General features: G+C 38.0%; 1 protein-coding gene across 1 annotated transcript in view; it reads left to right on the top strand.

Moving 5' to 3' along the window:
- The window catches only part of LOC144976889 (ATP-dependent RNA helicase Ddx1-like), a 565,840-nt gene that overhangs the window by 524,221 nt on the left and 19,395 nt on the right, over window positions 1–22,224 (top strand). The window contains exons 22-23 of the mRNA XM_078921446.1: window positions 5,971–6,043; window positions 17,133–17,205. Of these exons, the coding sequence (XP_078777572.1) occupies window positions 5,971–6,043; window positions 17,133–17,205 (146 nt within the window). The remainder of the gene's footprint in view (window positions 1–5,970; window positions 6,044–17,132; window positions 17,206–22,224) is intronic.

Genomic DNA, 22,224 nt, shown 5'->3' with positions numbered 1-22,224 from the left:
TCCGAAATAAAAACTAGCACCTAAAAGGTTTCATGTCTGGTCTTTCCACATTATATAGTTGATCCAGGAAATTGCTTTCGAGGCATTTATTATCAACTTTTTTTTCTAAACATGAGAATCACTTGACTTTGTAATCTGCTTTTTTAATAACGCGGAGGATGCCTCCAAAATGCTTGCCCCGAAATTTCTCATAAAAAAAATTAAATTCATAACGTGAAATTAAAGTAATTTCCTACTCTGGCAAAACGCCATTTATAAATTTGGTCAGAAAAGCTTTATTTGTGTTTCTTATATCGATAGATTACGAGTACCTTCAACTTGTCCAAACTCAAACTAAGCTCATATTTTAGAGATTTTTACAATTTTGGAAGAGAGGGTCATCCTAGACTATCAGTAATAATTATAATAATAATAATATAATAATAATAATAATAATAATAATAATAATAATAATAATAATAATAATAATAATAATAATAATAATAATAATAATAATAACGATAATGTTTATCGTTATCATTATCCTTATTCTTATTATCATTTCTAATACTCTTTACTCTCTTTCATCATTATTATTACTCAAAAACCATTGATAATCCAACCATATCGTTCTTTTGACGGTTACAACAGCCTTCTTCATTGAAACAGCACAACAACACTCTTACAATACTCCAAAATCTGCTTATATCTGTCACGTGTAGAGCACGCCCCAGTCTGCTGCCAATCATCGGCCATGGTAAATAACACTGAAAATGCACATAGAAATAATAACTTTAAAAAATATAGACCCGCAAGTCGTATTTTTTTCCGGATATGAAACGTTTTCGGAGTACTTCGGGAATCGGTGCGGTCCTTTCGTGGCTAGAAGGTAGTCGGGCAGGCCTCACTATATCTCTGCCGTTTTTTAAAAAAAGAACACAGTATCTGCGATTTCGTTCACATTGCATTATGGTCAGAAAACTCGTCATTATTATTATTATTATTATTATTATTATTATTATTATTATTATTATTATTATTATTATTATTATTTCATGGAGATGATAATGAGGAGAAGAAGAAGAAAAGAAGAAGAAGAAGAGGAAGAAGAAGATGAAGAAGAAAAAGAAGAGGAAGACGAATATGAAAGGAGGAGAAGAATGACAATTGTGTAATGATGATGATGATGATGATGAAGAGGAGGAGGAGGAGGAGGAGGAGTTGGTGTGGCCTAAACAAATTGAAAACACGTCTGTACATTAAAACTCCTTTTTGTGCATTAAAGTATCATCATCATCATCATCACCATCATCATCATCATCGGGACGGTGTCTCATTCTGGCAGAATACTCTTAAGTATGTTTAGCTTGATCGGTTGTCAGATGGGTGCCAGTGATCGTATAAAATAATGCCCCCCTCCCCAATTTGTCCTTGGGTAAGGCACTTTACAAACATTACTCCACTCACCACAGATGTGAATGAGTAACTAGCCGTACGTAGTGACGTGTATTGTATGATTGTAAGTAGAAAAACGACCAGTAACAGGCGATTTGGACTTAAGGAACTGGAAGTATGGCTCTATAGATGGTGAGCGTTTGGCTAAGAAGCTCACAACATTGCCATCCGGGTGTATAACGGACCAACACACAAAACTATATATGTAACCTTAATCGTTTATAGTCTGGTTAATACAGTTTTGTGAGAATTACTCATAAACGCGGATGGCAAAAAAAAAAACAATAACAAAGACCCGAGTGACGTCAACTTCATTCTATCTATATTGCCCTCGTGTTTGTGTGTATGTGTGTGTTTGTGTGTGAACATCAATATCGGTAATGATTGCGTTATTATAATGAGTAGAACGGTGTGAGATCGGGCATTCGTTGATGACCGGATTTTGTTCATTTTGGGGTATGAATGTGGTCTGAGCTCCTGTAATAAGCTTAACCCGGGGGTGGTTGTAAGGCCGTTGGTATCAAGGTCGGTGTGGTTTCTGGAGCCATGAAAATGAAGAGTAGTATATATTTTTAAAAAGATATGATGATGCTGACGACGATTGTAGTGCAAGATGTAATGATAAATGAATATAAATATAAGTCCCTTGATATAAATCCATATATAAATGAAGAGCGGTTTTCCAAAATTCCCCAACTCCCTTTTTCCCATTTTGAGAGTTATTTCCCCTAAATGTTGTCATGCGGTCTATTGTTTTATCATATTTTTAAACTTCAAATTCTCACAAATCTAGGGAAATTCTTGTGTCAATTGATGCTTAAAATAAAGTTAACGTTTCAATTTATTTCATGGATGGAAAATCTCAAATAGTAGAAAAATCGACTTAACGAGTTTTGTAAAACCATCCTTCAAATAAAATATATACTTACTTACTCCTCTTTGGTGTTTAATAAAGACATAAGGTCGACAGTAAGGAGCGCCAGTGACCTGTCTTCCGCCAGCTTCCGGACCTCACACATGTTTAAATATATACATAAAAGATTAATTCACAACTGGGGTGGTTTTTGGGGTGCCTTTCATTGTTGTGATCATGATGATTATGATGATAATGAAGGATGACAATGCAATCATAATCTTTAATTTAATGGGGTTGTTTAAGTGTCATCCACGAAAAACACCGTGATGTAGGCGCTTAACTTTTTTCATTACCTACCTACTGATAATGGAGCAGCATGAATTTAATAGGACACGACAAGCGGCCTGTCAGGCTCAAGTACGATTGGGCTAAGACAACTCGACTTTGCACGCGGTAGAATGAGGTGAATGTGTGCAAAACCTTAGTGCCGTAAAAAGTGTAGTCTTAACAGAGCCATTAGGCCCGTGCAGCCGGAGTTTATCCCTGTTTCTTTAGTGTGTAACGGACATCAATACCAATTGCTTGCTACCCTTTTGATATGACGATAGTCCGCCGCAAAGCACTTTTCGTCAGATCTAACAGACCTGGCTAACCGGAGAGATCTGAAAAAATGATCCGCTTCACCTGGGGACGACCTCGGTTGCTTTGCATGTGAAGCGAGTGCTCTTCCAACTGAGCTATCGGCACTCCCTGGTCACACGGCTGATTTGGAATTTCTTTCTTAGATAAAACGATCATTTGTTATCATGTCCGCTTGGAGAGTGGGTGTATGAAGCATAGGTATGTTAAATAAACAGGTACGCAAACTGAAGACCATAAATTACTCTTTAAGTCAAGATACAGTCCACTTCGGATAATCGCAACACCTTGGGATCAGCGAAAATGTTGTGATTAACCGAAGTTGGGATTAACCGAAGTTGAGATTCCTTTCCACTATTGCAACATTTTGGCTTGGGACCGTCCATGACTGCTTTATCTTTGGTCGATTTCAGATAAAATTATGGAGCACAGTTTTCACTACCGCTTGTTGGTTTTGAGAGAAAATTTGATTTGACCACTAATCAGTTTCATACTATATATGGTAAACTCAAACCAGTTGTTGTAAACCTTGTTCTTAGTCACCGCAGACGGAACAATTTGATTGAAACAAAACCACATGACAGCCCTTTATAGATTTGTATTTCTGGTCTGGTGCTAAAGTTGTGTAAGTACAAAAAATTGCTTCTCACGTGTGCGATTTACAGAACTTGGTACAAAACTCAAATTATGTTTCGCTTTGTCAGTTGTCAGAGGGATGACAGGGATCGTATAAAATTATGCTCGGGCCATTTTGTCCTTGGGTAAGGCACTTTGCATTCATTGCTCCATTCGACACGGGTTTGTAGGAGTTACTGGTCATAGCGCAGTGTCGCATATTGTATGATTATGAGTACAAAACCTTAAGAGTAACATGCTATTTGTACTTAAAGAATTGGAAGTATGGTTCTGTATCCCCTTCGTGTGTGTATGTGTATGTGTGTGTATGTGTGTGTGTTATTACTCAAAAAGGTTATGTTCAAGAGATGAAATGATGTTCATTATGCATCTTGTATTTTATATCTATTGCTTCCATGAACCTTGGAAGGGGGTGGGGGGGGGGGGTTAACGAACAAAAAGGAACGACGATGCCAAGAATTAAAGGGTAGTAAAAAGAAACAATACTTTAGAACCGTTAAGACAGGGGAGCATGAGTTTATCCCGGTCACTGTAAATTTAAACCAACTATAGCAATTGTTTGATACCTTTTGAATAGGATAATAGTCTTCCGCATTGTAATTTCCGACATATCGAACAGATCCAGCTACTTAATCATTGGTATATGGACAGGGGTGATGGGGGTTCAGATAGAATCTTGATTGCCCCAAAGATCGATTACGTCCCTCTTGTTTGTTTTTTTAGGCTAGTTTTCTACTATGAGTTATTGAAACCCAGGAACAATGATAATAGTGGTAGGGGATTATGTTCGTCGATATAAAAGTGGTTGTTGTAATTGGCGAGTAGGCGGTTGGAAAAGTTAATTGAATCAAATTGTCTGGGAACCCCTCCTTAATCTTTCACTTCGTCTTGAGAGGTCCATGAACCCTATTTACACTGTTGTGTTGTCTTATTTTGGAGTCTTAAAGTCCGTGTTCAAAGGAGTCTTAGGTTTGAAACTTTTTGACAATGTTATAGTCAGAGTATAAAGTTTGAGATTGAGACATCTTTGACAAGTTAAGTGCGAAAGTCTAAAGTTTGAGACATTTTAGACAAGTGACGAATTCAAGTTTGGAGGCTATTTTGCTGCAGTCTCTGGTTTGAGGTCTTTCTGAATAGTTGGCACGAAGTCTTAGGTTTGACAATTTTTTGACGAATTAAGTGTCGAAATCTCCGGTTTGGGGCTTTTGGACAAGTTGATTATCGGAGTCTAAGGCTTGAACATTGTGTGACAAGTTGGGATTCGCTTTAGTCTATCGATATACTCTTCAACAGTCGTAACGTCACTTCCTTCCTTATGACGCATGGTAACTTAGTAACACTGGCTCTACACTATTGGAACAATGGCGGACGCCCATATGAAATATTTCCCCGGCGAGCATAAAAGCTTATCTAGAGGAAAAAAACCCATAAAATTGATCATGTTTTGACTTTAACACATTCTGATCACAAGGCATATGAAAAGTTCTAGCCAGCATGAAAAATAAAAAGTAATGATTTTCTTTGTTTAGAACCAAGATGGCCGCCGTTGTCGGGCGCGTGACATCAGACTATTGAATCGTATTTAAAGTAAAAATTGTCTAGCCAAAAGTCACCGGTCAGTCTACATCAGAAGGGCCCATTTGCGGACTGAACGGATACACTGAAATTTAAAACACTCGTATTTTGCCATCTGGATACAATCTAACACAAGCATGTGTGGAAGTATATCTTATCTAAACTTTTTTGATTTCGTTAGATTGGTAGATATATGGATAGATCGATAGGTAGTTGATTGTTATTATTACACTATTCTCATCTTTTATTTTGCCTTCAATACTGTTTCAACAGTTTTTTTACAGTGTATCATCAGGGCAAAGAAAAAGATGAAAAATATGAGAGTGCAATAATAATTAAAGTTCCTTATTAATCGAGCATTTTAATGATTCGTGAATATCATTTTCTCACGTGATAGATAGATAGATAGATAGATGGGGGGATTAATGAACAAATAGATAGATAGTACAGAATAGAATAATATATATATGAAGATAAATGGGTAGGTATGTAGGTAGGTGGGTTGGAAGGTAGATGGATGGGTGTATGGATAGATGCAGGGGTGGACAGAGTGGGAGAGAGGATGGAGAGAAGGGAGTAGGATTTGATCTTTGAAAGAGAGTGAATGAAGGAGAATGAAATAGGGAACGAACTGGAATATCTTACTTGAGAGAGAAAGAAAGGGAAATGAGATTGAATAAAGGAGGCGGAGACTGTGTGAACTAACCAATACGTCTTAATCAAAAGATACTGTTGATTAAATGACTTTGAACTTATTGTTTTCTATCTCCCTTACCCCCCCCCCCCTCCCCCCCGCCCCCCCGGGCCCTTCTCGCATCATCCCCTTACAGAGAAAAGAGGTCAAATACCTCATCTGTACTGATGTGGCTGCCAGAGGGTTGGATATTACTGGGCTCCCATTTGGTAAGTAATGATAATATGATAATAAACTAATTTCTGATAAGATATTTATGGTAACACCGCGTGCCCACAGCGTACTTCAAATTTTGTAAACAAGCGGTTGATGCCCTGCCTTGCCAAACATTCTTGACTATATCGAGTTTGTCATAAGGCTGAGAAATAGCAAGAACTTTGCAGTCTTAAATTCATTATTTTATTATTATTATTATTATTATTATTATTATATTATTATTATTATTATTATTATTATTATTTATTATTATTATTATTATTATTATTATTTATTATTATTATTATTATTATTATTATTATTATTATAAGTATCACTATTATTATTATTATTATTATTATTATTATTATTATTATTATTATTATTATTATTATTATTATAAGTATCACTATTATTATTATTATTATTATTATTATTATTATTATTATAAGTATCACTATTATTATTATTATAATTATTATTAGTATTATTATTATTATTATTATTATTATTATTGTTATTATATTATTATTATTATTATTTTATTATTATTATTATTATTATTATTATTATTATTATTATTATTATTATTATTATTATTATTATTATTTAATTATTATTATTATATATATATTATTATTATTATTATTATATCTATTATTATTATTATTATTATTAATTATTATATATATATTATTATTATTATTATTATTATTATTATAAGTATCACTATTATTATTATTATTATTATTATTATTATTATTATAATATTATTATTATTATTATTATTATTATTATTATTATTATTATTATTATTATTATTATATATTATTATATTATTATTATTATTATTATATTTTGTTGTTATATTATTATTATTATTATTATTATTATTATTATTATTATTATTATAAGTATCACTATTATTATTATTATTATTATTATAAGTATCACTATTATTATTATTATTATTATTATTATTATTATAAGTATCACTATTATTATATATTATTATTATTATTATTATTATTATTATTATTATTATTATTATTATTTTTATTGCGCCATTCGCCAGCCACATAAAACGTACCAACACACAGGATCATAATGTGTAGCCTTTACAGTTTATAGTCCGATTGATATAATCTAGTGAGAACTAATAAGCCATCAGACTGTATAAAAAATAACAATAACAAAGAGCTTGGTGACGTCAACATCGTTCCTTTTATGGTGTTCTATTTTTGTCATTGTTATTGAGTAATCCCATGGACATATCGGTGGAAATTTACTCGTTCATTAAAATGTAGCAACACTTTCGTTGCATCGGACTTGAACAGCTGTCCCTGTCATATCATTCGATCATTTGTAAGACAGTCGGAAGGTGAAAATTTCATGAAGTTATGGTATCCAGCAACTTTTCTCAAATTTCATACTTTTTCAACTTGACTAGCTGTAAAAAATATTTAAAAGTGAAATTAAGCTTTGATATTTCCTGGAGATGTACAAAAAGGGTTGATTTATTAACTCTTTCCTTACCAGCTATTTTAAAACGGAAAGGTCATACCTACTAACCCAACATTCAAAAATATTTTTTTTTCAAACAGAATAGTAACGAGTATATTTTATATTTTGTTCAGAAAAATGAGCTCTGCAGTACAGTGCCGAAGTATTTTATAGCTTAAACTATAATCAAAAAGAATACAGAATAGAAAATTTTGCTGCATCATATGAATGTGAGATTTACTATGGATGGAAAGGAGAGGGTTAACCATTTATGACAAGAACTTATTTTTGATAAAAATTGACCTTCTAAGTAAACTTGGCAATATCTCATTTCAAACCTTTTCACTATCGGACTGATTATGTCATTCACTGTAACATTTATTAACGGAATTAAAGCGAGCACAGGGATTGATTAATTAAGCACGAGTATACCGCTAGGTGGACCTGCTGTTAGATGGATGGTGTCTCCATTGGGTACAATACAATGATGGTGTACTAAGCCAGAGCGACGGATATTTTTTTAAAAACCCAAAAAATGAGCTTTTATATAGCGCGATATCCACAAAGCGCTTTACATGGAGTCCCTGGCCAACAGCAACACTTAACATACAGGACGGGACATGACGCCTATTAGGCGATATTACATTTTTTTCCGACAGAGACAACGCTGTTAACAGTCAGGTACTCATTTTACGCCTGAGTGCGGTGAGAGAATTTGAGTAAAGAGCATTTTCCAAGGACTCGACTATGCGCAGAGAGAGGCTCGAACGCAGGACCTTCCGATCCGAAAGCGAGTGTCATACCACAAGACCACATATAGCCGTACATAACATAACCCTGGTATCGAAGGTATTGTTTTATTACTGCATTTGGACCTAGCGTCAATACATATTTCATAAAGGATGAGATGCGATTTACATTTTAGCTGCACATATTTGTGTGTGTGTGTGTGTGTGTGTGTGTTTTCCACAAGTTAAACCTACCAGATAGGATGTATACCTAAGATTAAACTATTTTTGCATGTTTATCAGTATTATAAAAATTATGGATACGTCGCTTTTCTGTGAGCAGCAAAATAATTCCATGATATGAAATGATAAGATAGTAATATACGTTGTAGAGGAGAATTTTAACTGAAAATAGGCAATAATTAGAATTCAACCTGGGACTTAATTTGCCAGGTGCTCTGAGCCGTAGCTTTCGTCAACTCATAGTCGGACACTGGCCAAAAAATATAGCGCATGGTTACACCTCCAAAGTCATTTCGTCAACCCTGCTTCGAAAGTCTTCCTCCGCCCTAAGGACTGTTTCATAGCCACCTTCAAGTTTAGATACTGGACAGTGGCGGATTGCTGGTCTCTGGAGCTGCCTGACATTTCCGGCAGGCATCACTGTTCCCAAGTTTCCATCTGCACATATTTGATGCAGTTCTGCCATGTCCTGTTAAGAAGCGATTTGAGAGAACCCAGTATTTCCTGGCGCTGTGGAATGCAGACATTCATTTAGTGGGATCTTGTATGATGTTTGTTACGATGGTGGTCGTCGCCTTGCAGTGTGACGTAATCCATGTGAAATGTCAGCCTATAGATAGAATGCGCTAGGCCAAGGAGTTCACAACATTGCCATCCGGAAGTATAACAGACCAACACACTAACTCTGTGTAACCATGAACTTTTATAGTCTGGTTAATACAGTTTAGTGAAAACAACTGACAAACGCGGATGGCAAAAACAATAACAAAGGCCTGAGTGACGTCATCTTCGAACTTTCTATATGTTAACAAAGGCTACTCCTAAGCCTCGACCAGATAGTAAAACTTGCGATACGATGTGAGAGCAATCAACAATATTTTAAAAAATAGAGTATTTATATAGTGCAATATCCACTAAACGTGCTCAAAGCGCTTCACAAGGGGTCCCCGACCAGCAGCAACATGTAACATGTAGAACGTGACATGACGCCTGTTAGGCGATAATATATTTTGTGTGACAGATACAACGCTGTTAACGGCCGGATACTCATTTTACACCTGAGTACAATGAGAGAATGTGAATAAAGAGCCTTTTATAAGGACTCAACTATGCGCCGAGCGAGCTCGAACCCAGGACCTTCCGATCCGAAAGCGAGTGTCATACCACTAGGCCACATAGCCGCACAAATATAGAAAATCAATCACCGTTGTTAAAGTTCCTCTCCTCAACATTAGTATAGACAGCACGAGCTGAAACACAACAACACACCGTCGTCAATCGCTCAGAACGCTCAATAAGCTAAAACGCTCTTTTCAGTATGAAGCAACATTAATATTCATTTTTAAACAGATGAAGATTTTTATCATAGAATGTTCTCCATTATGAAAGTATGGATTCCAATACACATTTTTAAAGATAGATCGATTTCTTGTATTGATTATTGTTTAAAACAAAGATAATTCATTTAGGGAGGTACTAGTTGTTCGGCAATGTGATCTTGTGGTATGACATTCGCTTTCGGATCGGAAGGTCCTGGGTTCGAGCCTCGCTCGGCGCATAGTTGAGTCCTTAGAAAAGGTTATATTCTCACATTCTCTCACCGTATTCATGTGTAAAATGAGGACCGGGCCGTTAACATCGTTGTCTCTGTCGGAGAAAAGAAACAAACTAATATCGCCTAACAGGCGTCATGTTTCGTTCTACATGTTGCGTGCTGCTGTTGGTCAAGGACCCTTTGTAAAGAGCTTTGAGCACGTTTAGTGGATATTGCGCTATATAATGTTTTTTAGTCCTCATGCCACTCCGGACTGGACAATCATTTTCACTTTATTTTTCATTTCGTTCAGAAAACTTTCACACCTCGTGTCCATTGACTAAAATGACTCTTCGATTTGTTTTTAAATTATACAAGGCCTTAGATTCCAAAGAAGTACATAATATCACAATTAAGCCTTTTGACAAATTGTTGGGGCTACTTTAAATCTTCCAATAACTCAAGTTGAATGCTCTGGCCAAAAAGGAAAAGAATTTATTTTGTAAGATTTCTGCTGCCAAATCGCAATGATTCTTGGCGATTGGTCTGCATGACCAATGTTTTACAAAGGATGAGTATTAAACCCCCCAAAAATAGTAGGAAATATTGCAAGTTAAAACCATAATAGGGGCTTAGAGGTTCGAAAGTGGGTTAGAATTTTCAAAGAAGATGTCCCAACAGATACAAAAGTGTTTGATCGCATACAACCAGGTAGACCACTTTCTGATACGAATAATTAAGACGCAGATGGTCGTATGATTAGGGCGAATCAAAAGATATCGCTGATGAAGTTAGGATTTCAAAAGAACGAGTATACATCATGTCATGATGATGATATCTATCTTCGGTTACAGAAAAGTCTCTAACGATAGGTCCCAAGACAGCTAACTTCAGAAATGAAAGCGCAGAGAAAAGACATTTGTACTCAACAATTGAAACGGTATTACAAGGAAGAAGATACCTTTCTGCAGAAAATTGTGACTAGTGATGAATCTTGGGTCCACCACTACGACCCAAAACCAAAGTGCAGTCAATGGAGTACAGGCATAAATCTTCTCCAAGCCCAAGGAAATTCAAAATCATTGTCTCTGCGAGAATGATCTTGTTTACCATTTTCTGGGACAGGGAAGGCATAGATCACGTAGACTTTCTTGAACAAGGGCAAACAGTGAACTCTAAACAATTTATTTCAACTCTACGAGACCTAAAAATAGATTCGCACGGGTTCGGGGTGGCAGAGATTCGATATTGCAGCATGACAATGCGCGACCACACACTAGTCGTCAAACCCAAGTCGCATTAATTCGGTTTAAACTTCCGACCCTACAGCACCCTGCATATAGTCCGGATCTTGCCCCATCTGACTGTTTCTTGCTCCCCCAGCTCAAGAGGTATCTGAAAGGAAACCGTTACAAGAGTGATTTAGGGGTAGTGGATGATGTTCGACGATGGTGCTCAGCATTCTTCGCTGACTGTATGCGTCAACTTGTTTTGGCGTCGGCAGCTCTGTGTTTCTCGTGATATAGCAATTATTTAGAAAAATACGATACGTAGCTGAAATTTAATAAATTCATAGCTTTATTTTCATACATTGTTTGTTTGTGCTGTTAAAAACAAAATAGTTAAAACGGTACTTATATATCAGCCCGCCCATGCATGATGCCAGAGCACACATAAATATGTTGCTGGGGATAAATGGGTGATTTGTAAAGCTATAAATTATAGTAGTTTTAGTAGTACTGATATTTTTTCAGGACTACGATTGTTTGAAATTCTGAGTTTGAAAAAAAAATTGAGCTTTATATAGCGCAATATCCACTAAATGTGCTCAAAGCGCTTTACAAGGGGTCCCTGGACAACAGCAACATTTAACATGTAGGACGGGGCATGACGCCTGTTAGGCGATATTACAATTTTTCGGACAATGACAACTCTGTTAACGGCCAGGTACTCATTTTACACTTGAGTATGGTGAGAGAATGTGAGTAAAGAGCCTTTTTCCAAGGACTGAACTATGCGACGAGCGCGAGGCTCGAACCCAGGACCTTCCGATCCGAAAGCGAGTGTCATACCACTAGACCACATAGCCGCACAGCGAGAAAACAAAAAGGTCTGACTATTTACTTTTTCCGAGACGGTTAAAGCGATTAATTCAAAAAAGTTACTTAGTTTAGTAATAGGATTCAATTGTCTGATGTCACGTTCGTGAGAGAATGTGAGTAAAGAGCCTTTTCCAAGAACTCAACTATGCGCGAGCGCGAGGCTCGAATCCAGGACCTTCCGATCCGAAAGCGAGTACCATACCACGAGACCACATAGCCGCATAGTTTGCAGGTTTGTATAAGAGAATCGATCCGCAATGTAAAATGTAGACAATAAAAGAAACAAAAATAAAAATTAAATAAAAACGCAATCATTAGAAAATCAAATTGAGGGGAATGGACTGTCGTTTGACCACGAAATAGAATGAGTTTCAACTAAAAATATCTCTGATGGTTTAGCCACGTAAGAAGAAGGAATGCTAAAAATATCTCTGATGGTTTGCCTATGTGAAAAGAAATGATTGACGAAAATGTCCCTAAACAAATTATACTCTGCAATCAAAGTAGTGAAAGGCCAGGCAGTAGACCGAAAAAAACTGACAAGAGAAATAACATTGTGAGGAGCTTTGAAAAATGGAGGGGATAGGGTTGTTATGGAAGATACTAGTCTGAAGTGATTGCTCACCCAAAATATGCCGGAGTTTTTGATTGATTTTTTCGATTCGATCAGCACAATAACTGGTGCTTTAGCTCGTTATAATATAGATAATGTAAATGTTGCTGCTCGAAGTTCGAAGAAATATATAACAATGTGAAATAGAATGTACGCTTCAATTTAATATACGAAAACAGATAAAATGGGCGTTTCGGGTTTCCCCTTTATCAACAAAACAGATGAATGAAACACTACAGACGAATGAGATAATGTGGTAGTGGCGTTGTTAAGATGAATATTTATTTAAAGAGAAAACCCGAATCGTCCATTTTATCTGTTTTCTTATATTAAATAGAAGCTTTCATTCAATTTCTCATTGTTATTTATAATGTAGATAACAATCTGCTTTGCTGTTTTGCTATGAAATAAATGCAAATATATCTCTTTGCATAATTGCGACATGGCGCTCACCGTGTATTAAAATTGTTTTGTGGTCATGAAAGCAAAAATAAAATACATTAAAAATATAGATTAGACTATATCGCTTTGCCTGTATATTTTGCGACATGGCACTCACCATAATCGATTGAAGTTAATTTATTGTCATGAAAGCACAAATATAATACATGAAAAATCATAGAGGCCAGAATAAAGCAATCTGACAGCTCTGAACTCATTATATTGTATCTTCCATATTGCTTTATGAAATGGAATATACGCTGAAAAGAAATAAATTTCAACCAGAACAAAAGTACAAAGATTTTAAAAAGAGGATTTTGAAAGAATGGTTTGTCGGTTTGCGACTTGTATGGAGTTTGATTTTTTAAAAGTTTCCTTTGTGTGGTTAATATTGACAGCGTTGTCAAGCTAGTGAACAGTTTAATGAATATAGATGAATGCTATAGGTCGTTAACCCATTTTACAGTTCGCTACGAACAAAAAATGAGAATCAGTAATATTTGTTGTTTTTGTTTGTTTGTTTTTTTCAAATCTATTACTATTTTTCAAGATTATGTATCTGACTTGTCAATGTAGTTGATTTGGGACTAAATTTGATATAATTTTGAAATCTCAAGATGACGCTGTTACCATGGAGACAGCTTGCAGTGTCTTCGTTCGTAATGTATAAAATATTGGTTTTGAATTCAGACTCATGGCGTCTCAGAAAATTGCAGTTAACCCCTACGTTTCATGAATTGCTCGAAACCTTTTTTGTTTTTGTTTTATGTTGTCCTTGAGGTTTTCTAATCATTATTTTAGGTTTTAATCGGTATTTAGCGCAATCTGTACAGAACTGATGCGTTTTTAGTGAAATTTGCTTTAAAATTCTTGTACGCAGTGCTTTAGGCCATTTATTTTCTAAATTGTCTCCATTGTTTGTTTACCATTCATATTCTATTATTGGTAGAAAAATGGAAGTGTGTACAGATCGTGATTTAGGCTTATTGTCACTAAACTTCACAGTGAGTGGTGTGACGATGAAAGATTAGACATCCTTCACATATGTGACTTGAGACTATCTGTTGGTGCGTTCGCAAAGTGGACGGTACAGTGATTTATACAAAAGCTCTAATGCATAAGACCAGGGATTCTTTAAGATCTGCTCAGTAGAAATTACAATGCTCAAGTCAGAATTAAGGTCGCCCAAAAAAACCAACAAACACGCTTTTATTGATATTTGTCTTATAATCAGTTCAGGTTTGGGAATTAACGTTGAAGTTCTCTTTGTAATGGTCCCGTCCCAGAAAAATCACCAGTGAAGCCACTTCAATATTTCCCCATGAAAATGGTCAAGCAGTTTAGTTTTTATTGCAAAACAATAGGTTTCAATTGGCGAGGTTAGAAAGCCGCATCTTATCAATCCGTATCATATTTTTTGGACACTCCACTAATTTTCTTTCACATTAGTCGGATTCCTTTAATAATAGCTATTGAAACCGTATGTATGCTGTTGAAAGGGGAATAGATAGCCTTTCAGAAAATGCATTTGATTTTACAATTCCTCCGTCATAAAGAGATTGAATGACCAATCTCATTTTTCCATTCACTTTATAGTCACATCAATAAACGCCATTGTCGTCAGTAAAGAAAGGGGAGGTCACTCACTTTTGAGAACTGTGTCAATCTTGATTGTTCATATTTCCTCATGATTATGCCAATCCGTTTTCAGATCCGTCAAATATATTCAGGAGCTTTTGACAAAGTCAAAGGGGAAAAAATCTCTCTTTTTTTTTTTTGGTTCCGAACTGTACGAGTATGTCATCTTTCATTCTGGACAGTATACCTTTGCATCATATTATATCGAAGTTGAAGGTAGATTTTTGGGGGGATGTTGTTTTTTTTTTTTTTTTCTTGTATTAATTTTTGCATTGTCTGGCACTTTCATGCACACCTTTTGAAATGTCCATCATAATATGATGTATATTAATTATACTGATGTATAATTAATTTCGTCAATCCAGCTTTGAAAGTCTTCCTCCGCCCTAAGAACTGTTTCATAGCCACCTTTAAGTTTAGTTACTGGACAGTGGAGGACGATGTAATCGCTGGTCTCTGGAACTGCCTGATATTTCCGGCAGGCATGACCAAATTTCCATCTGCACATATTTGATGCCGTTCTGCCATGTCCTGTTAAGAAGCGATTTGAAGAAACCCAGTATTTCCTGGCGTTGTGGAATGCAGGCATTCTTTTAGCGGGATCTTTTATGTTTCCTCTCAAGGTGTTTCCCTGTTCCACATTTCTCTCCAGTTCTCCACGTTGAAGTCTCCCAAGAATGATCGAAACTGGCGTCCAGACAAGGTTCTTCTTTCTCCTATATTCTCACCTCCAACTCAATGACAATGAAAAAAGGAAAAGATACCATGCTGGCTCGGTCGTCGCTCAGTACAAAAAGGACCGCGTGTCAAAAGTAGGAAGTTCGGTTTGTCACGTTACTATGGAAGTCTCAAGGATAGTGCTAAGTCTTGTACGTAAAACAAATTCGAGAAGCACGGTTGTTCTCGATATTTGTTAGGCCGTGATCGGTATAGAGTGAAGTAGTGTCCACACTACACATCTTCACAAAAAATCATGCAAAGCTATTTCAAGATTACAGAGGAGCAAACCCGAGACGACAACAAGACAAGATTTGTTTGTGTGCATTGTATTGTCTTTATATGTTACTGAATAGGTACGTCTTGGTCGTCAAACCTTTCATTTTGATTTTGACATTTTCTTTATCTTTTAAAATAAAGTTATAATTGAATTGAATCAGCAGACTTGTTTAATAATATAAAGCTATACTTTTGTGGTGACCTTTTGTAATATCATTTGTCCGATTGTGGTTGAAAAATCAGTGACACGGTTGACATGACAAATGAGCTAGACTTCAACGTTGAAAACAATCTCACTATAGGCACTAACATTAAAATACTTTCCCAAGAAGGAATATCAATGGCTAAGTCTGAGTACCTATCACACGTACTCGAAGAAATATGATGTTGACATTATACTGATAGATTTAGATGACCCAAATGTGTCTAAGAGTCCTAGAAACCAACTTTGGGTCTAAAAATAATAACAAAGACCAAAGTGACGACAACTTCATTCATTCGAGAGGAGTTTTAATATACTAATCCTTTGTAGTTATCATCATCGTCATCATCATCATTATTATTATTATTATTATTATTATTATTATTACTATTATTATTATTATTATTATTGGTGTTGTTGTTGTTGTTGTTATAATTATTATAGACCAAAGTAACGACAACTTCATTCATTCGAGTGGAGTTTTAATTTACTAATCCTTTGGAGTTATCATCATCATCATCATCATCATCATCATCATCATCATTATTATTATTATTATTATTATTATTATTATTATTATTATTATTATTATTATTATTATGTTTTAGTATATATCACGTACTGTTCTATCATACTTTACCATTATTTGTTTTATCACTACCATTATAGTATTTGTAGTAGTGTAGTAGTAGTAGTAGTAGTAGTAGTAGAAAGTAGTAGTAATAGTATAGTAGTAGTAGTAGTAGTAGTAGTAGTAGTAGTAGTAGTAGTAGTAGTAGTAGTAGTAGTATATAGTATATATTATTATATTATTATTATTATTATTATTATTATTATTATTATTATTATTATTATTATTATTATTATTATTATTATATTATTATTATTATTATTATATATTATTATTATTATTATTATATATTAATATTTTATTATTTATATTTTTATTATATTATTATTATTATATTATTATTATTATTTATTATTATTATTATTATTATTATTATTATTATTATTATTATTATTATTATTATTATTATTATTATTATTTATTATTATTACTATCATCATCATTTCACCCAATTTCTTCCCCTCCTATCCAGTGATCAACGTAACTCTACCTGACGAGAAACAGAATTACATCCATCGTATCGGTCGTGTGGGACGAGCTGAAAGGTGAGATTGTTCATTTATTTAGCATCCAACAATTTTCTAACAGTATCTTAAAATTTATAATGACACAAATTGAGGACGTCCGGCTCAAGCCATAGTCATTGTTAACTCATAGCCTGACACTGACCAAAATATGACGTCAAAAGACAAGTCTTTGGCCACAGAAGAAAACAAACCGTGAGTTGTATTCAATAGTTCAACCAATGGGATCACTTATTGTTTCCATGAGCACTATTAACAACAACTAACTAGGCGGTGCAAAAACCAAATAATGACGTCAAAATGCCAGTCTTTTTGGGTTTCAGTGTCAGGCTATAACTTAACGATGGCTACGCTCTAACCATAGTCATCGTTAACGCATAGCCTGACCGTAGCCATCGTTATGTTATAGCCTGATACTGAAATCCAAAAGGACTGGCAGTTTGACGTCATTATTTTGTTTTTGCACCGTCTAGTGAGTTGTCGTTAGTAGAGCTCATGGAAACGAGTTATTTCATTGGTTGAACTATTGAATACAACTCACGATTTGTTTTCTTTTGTGGCAAAAGACTGGCATTTTGACGTCATTTTTTGGTCAGTATCAGGCCATAACTTTACGAAGGCCACGGCCTGACACTGACCAAAATATGACGTCAAAAGACAAGTCTTTGGCCACAAAAGAAAACAAATCGTGAGTTGTATTCAAAGTTCAAACGCGAAGGGACCAAGATCGATACCGGGTGCAGAAGTGATTTATTTTCTGAACCAACCGCCCCCCTCTCCGGGTCCACCCAGCGGTGATTGGGTGGTTGATTTGGCAGCAGCTTCTTATGGTTCACACTATTATGTTATGACGATCGACCCAATCAGCAAAGTCCGGTCCGCATTCGTGCACCGTCGCGAACCCGCCTGGTAGCATCGTCACAACACACCTTTCGACTAGATGCTCTGCGTTTCGGGTTCTTGTCCACAGCGTGGACATATTGGACTGGAAGTTAGACCCCACTGATGTAACGCACCGGCCGTTAGGCAGCTCCTCGACCGAAGCCGATTCGCAGCTACCCAGTGTCTCCTCTTACTGGTATCAAAGCCTGGCAACTTCTCACCAAGCTTAGAGGAGTGTAGGTCCCCGCCCCCACGAGGGATTGAATTCGTCCAAACCGACTTCCATCTCGTATGTGCAGCTCTGTCCGTAGTCAGGGATTCTGCGTACAAGGGTTGCCGGGACTTATTTCGGCTCGAAACGGGGGCACCGTTCATTATGCGCATGAGAGGGGTATCCCCATTCCCTCTCTCTTTGATCTTACTCAGCCAGTTTCCCGTAATGGTCTCCCTCCGGACATCGGGGGGCTGGATCGCTGCCATTATCGGGCCCCATTCTCTAGGGGTTGTCGCTAGCGTTCCCGACACTATGTGCATCGACTTGCGAAGTTTTACATCCACCTTCTCAACGTTTCTGCTTCTACCCCACACTGGAGCGCAATACTCCGCGGTGGAATAGCATAGTGCCAGGGCGGATGTTCTCAGGAGCGCTTGGCTAGCGCCCCAAGTCGATCCCGCCAGCTTCCTCAGAAGACTGTTCCGTTTCTCTATCTTCCGGGCAACCCCTTCGAGATGAACCGATAGGTAAGGCTGCGATCCAACGTCACCCCTAAATATTTTGGACGCGGCTCATATGGGAGTGGCTGGTCCCCGACTAGGACATTCAGTTTACGGGTGTGCCAACCGCTGCATAAGTGGAATGCAGTGGCCACGGTTTTTGAAGTGTTCATCTTCAGGTACCACTTGTCAAAGTAGGATTTGAGTCTGGTGACGTCCTCGCTGAGTACGCTCTCGAGACGGGTCCACACTTTACTCTGAGTAACGAGTGCCCAGTCGTCTGCGTATCCCAGCCTCAGGGAGGAAGTGTTCGGCATATCGCTAATGTAAACGTTAAACAACATTGGCGCAAGTACCGACCCCTGAGGGACCCCATTCTTCAATTTCCTTACTTTGCTCGTGACGTCTCCCAGCGCGACGTGGAATTGCCTTTCCCCTAAGATCGAAGAGAACAACTTCAAGGTCTTTTTGCACCTTATGATTTTTGCAAGTTTGAGCATTAACCCATCGCACCAGACCGTATCGTACGCCGCTGATAGGTCTATAAACACAGCACCTGTTTGCTGTTTTCTCTCGAACCCGTGCTCAATATGCTCTGTAAGGGCAATGACCTGCTCCGTGGTGCACCTCCCTTCCCTGAAGCCTGCCTGCTCAGGTGGCAGGGCAGCGTCTAGGACCGGCCCCCATCGGTTTAATAGAACACGCTCCAACAATTTGTAAAGACAGCTCAGCAGCGATATGGGTCTGTAACTGTCTGCCTCCTTCGCCGGCTTCCCTGGCTTCAGGATGGCAACTATCTTCGCGTGCTTCCACACTTGTGGGAGCTTTCCTTTTGCAAGGACGTCAGACATTGCCTCTGCTAGCCAGGCCCGTGCCCTGGGGCCCAGATGCGTCACCATATCGGGATATACACCATCTATCCCTGCTGCTTTGCCGTTCTTTACTTCGCTAATGGCTGCACCCACTTCTCGGGGACTGAACGGGGCCGTCCAGTCCGACTCCTCCGCAGGTAGCTAGTCCAAAATCGTACGGTACGCCTTGCGGACACCGCGCTCAAAAGCCTGATTAGGGACCCGCTTACTACGGTTCTTAATATTCTTGGCAATTGTGTCTGCCTCGCATTCCGGTGCAGCCTTCGCGAAATTCCGATCTGGGTCCAATTTCTTTATCAGACGCCAAGCGTGGCGGCTGGAGTGTGTAAAGTCGAGACTTTCCACGGTCTCCTGCCACCGTTGCTTCCTTCCCTCTGCCAGAGACTGAAGTAGTCTATCGGCTGTGTCCTGGGACTGGGTCTGCTGGTACTCTCGGTACAGCTCTTCCGACTCTGCTGTCCAGCAAGGGGTGTAAAATTTCCGCTTGCCCCGTGGAATAGAGCGTTGAGCGCTCTTAACCAGTAGCCTACTAAATCTGGTTATATTCTTGGACTTGGGAGGAATGTCAGGGCAAACCTGCTCGATATAGGAACTGAATTCCTCCCAGTCAGCCTTCCTGAAATTCCATCTGCAAAGTGGGAGAGACTGCACCCTCGGTATTGTCACCCCAGTGTGACAAGAACCGGCCTGTGCTGGCTATGCGGAAAGTCCCCGAGGACTGTCCGCTTCACCTGCAGCGGTTCACCGTTCGCGCCTTTTGTTACGAGGGTGAGGTCTGGAGTATACTCCTTCTTATGGCGGGTACCCCGGAAGGTACCCTTGGCTGTAGGATCGTACACTAGGTGTAGATCATTACAGTCCATCCATGAGCGGAGTTGTCTTCCTGCCTCGTTGCAGTCTCGGTAGCCCCATTCGTGATGGTGGCTATTAAAGTCTCCCAGACAGATGGAAGGATGGCTGACCACCGGTACCGGTGGTGTAGTCCAAGTCGCTCTAGGTGGTTTGTAAATATTATGCAAACACAGTCCACCTACTTCCACGGAAATTCGGTTCACCCCATTGCTGTCCGTTACGCTCTCAATGACCCTTACCTTCGATGGCTCTTTAGCGTAAACGCTAACCCCTCCTTTGAGCCTCGAGGTGTCCTCGCGTTGGACCACCGTATAGCCTGGGATCTGGAATCGGGAAGATTGCGCGCCTGAATAAAGGTGGGTCTCCTGTAACAGGAGGATATCTACGCAATGAACGGCCAGTAGCTTTGATAAAAGCTCATTTTTTGCCATACTCTGGCTCTCGACGTTCAGGGACAATATACGCGTCAGCTCGCCATCCCCGCCGTCGCATTTTCCGATCGGCAGGCCGCGAATCGATTGATGCATGGGACGTTTGCTTTTTTCTCGGACGTGCCGACGACCCTGGCGACACGAACGCGGTATTATTTGGCTAGGCGGCAGACCGCTTCGCCATTGATGGGACTGATTGGGACTCGACATAAGGACAATAGTGTGGCGCCCGGGATAGGGCTGCTATTCGGGCACCGGGTTTGGATCAAATTTAGTCACACACCGGGGCGAGCAGCTCATGTGGCTCGTTGGCTCGATACCCGGGATGGTCTCGTGACGGTCGACCGGGATTTACACCTTTGCCCTCCCGTGTGCCTCAAGCCCCCTCACCAACTGCAAGGTAAAGATCCACGAGGGGGGTTGATTTGGCGGAGTGTACTTTGCGGTAGACTAGCGTCCTATCCAAAGGATAGCAAGCAATCGCTATTGTCCGTTTCACGCTGTAGAAACCAGGATAAACTCTGACTCCATGGCTACGTTCACACCGACATAACATGTAACATTTAGACCTCATTCGGTCATTCACACACACACACACACACACACACACACACACACACACACACACACACACACACACATCTCCGTTGAAGAGGCTGCTACTCTTGATTAAACGTCTGGCCTTTTAGCACAGAGACTGAAATTTTCCATCTTATGTATTAATTTACAGCGTTGGCTTCTTTTAAACGGTGTCGGATTGCCGTGTATACACACACACACACACACACACACATATATATATATATATATATATATATATATATATATATATAAATGTGTGTGTGTATATATATATATATATATATATATATATGTTATATATATATATATATATATATATATATATATATATTGAATTCTGACACCCGAGCCCACTAATGGTCCTTGTTTAACATTGTTGTAATGGACAATATTTTGCGTCATTTTTTTTAGATTTCTATTACAAAGATGAGCCCGTAAGGAATTGGGTTATCAGACCTGCAAATAAGTTCACGTCGTGTTGCATGGATTATGAAGAGAGAATTTTTAAAAACTCTTTTCTTTTTCTTTGGTCTTTAAATGATAAATGATATGAGGCCTGTCTTCTCAAAACAGCATAAGGTCCATGGGGTCGGTGAAACGGACAATAGCAATTGCTGGTTATCTTTTGGATAGGACGCTAGTCTATCGCAAAGTACTTTCCACCAAATCTAATAGACTCAGCTACCCATTTCACTGCTGGGTGGACA

Source organism: Berghia stephanieae, chromosome 7 (assembly GCF_034508935.2).
Source record: "Berghia stephanieae isolate SIO BIC M18660-M18661 chromosome 7, UCSD_Bste_1.3, whole genome shotgun sequence".
Classification (NCBI taxonomy): Eukaryota; Metazoa; Mollusca; class Gastropoda; order Nudibranchia; family Aeolidiidae; genus Berghia; species Berghia stephanieae.
Note: the sequence above shows the minus strand (reverse complement) of the source record. Positions and strands in the feature narration are given on the sequence as shown.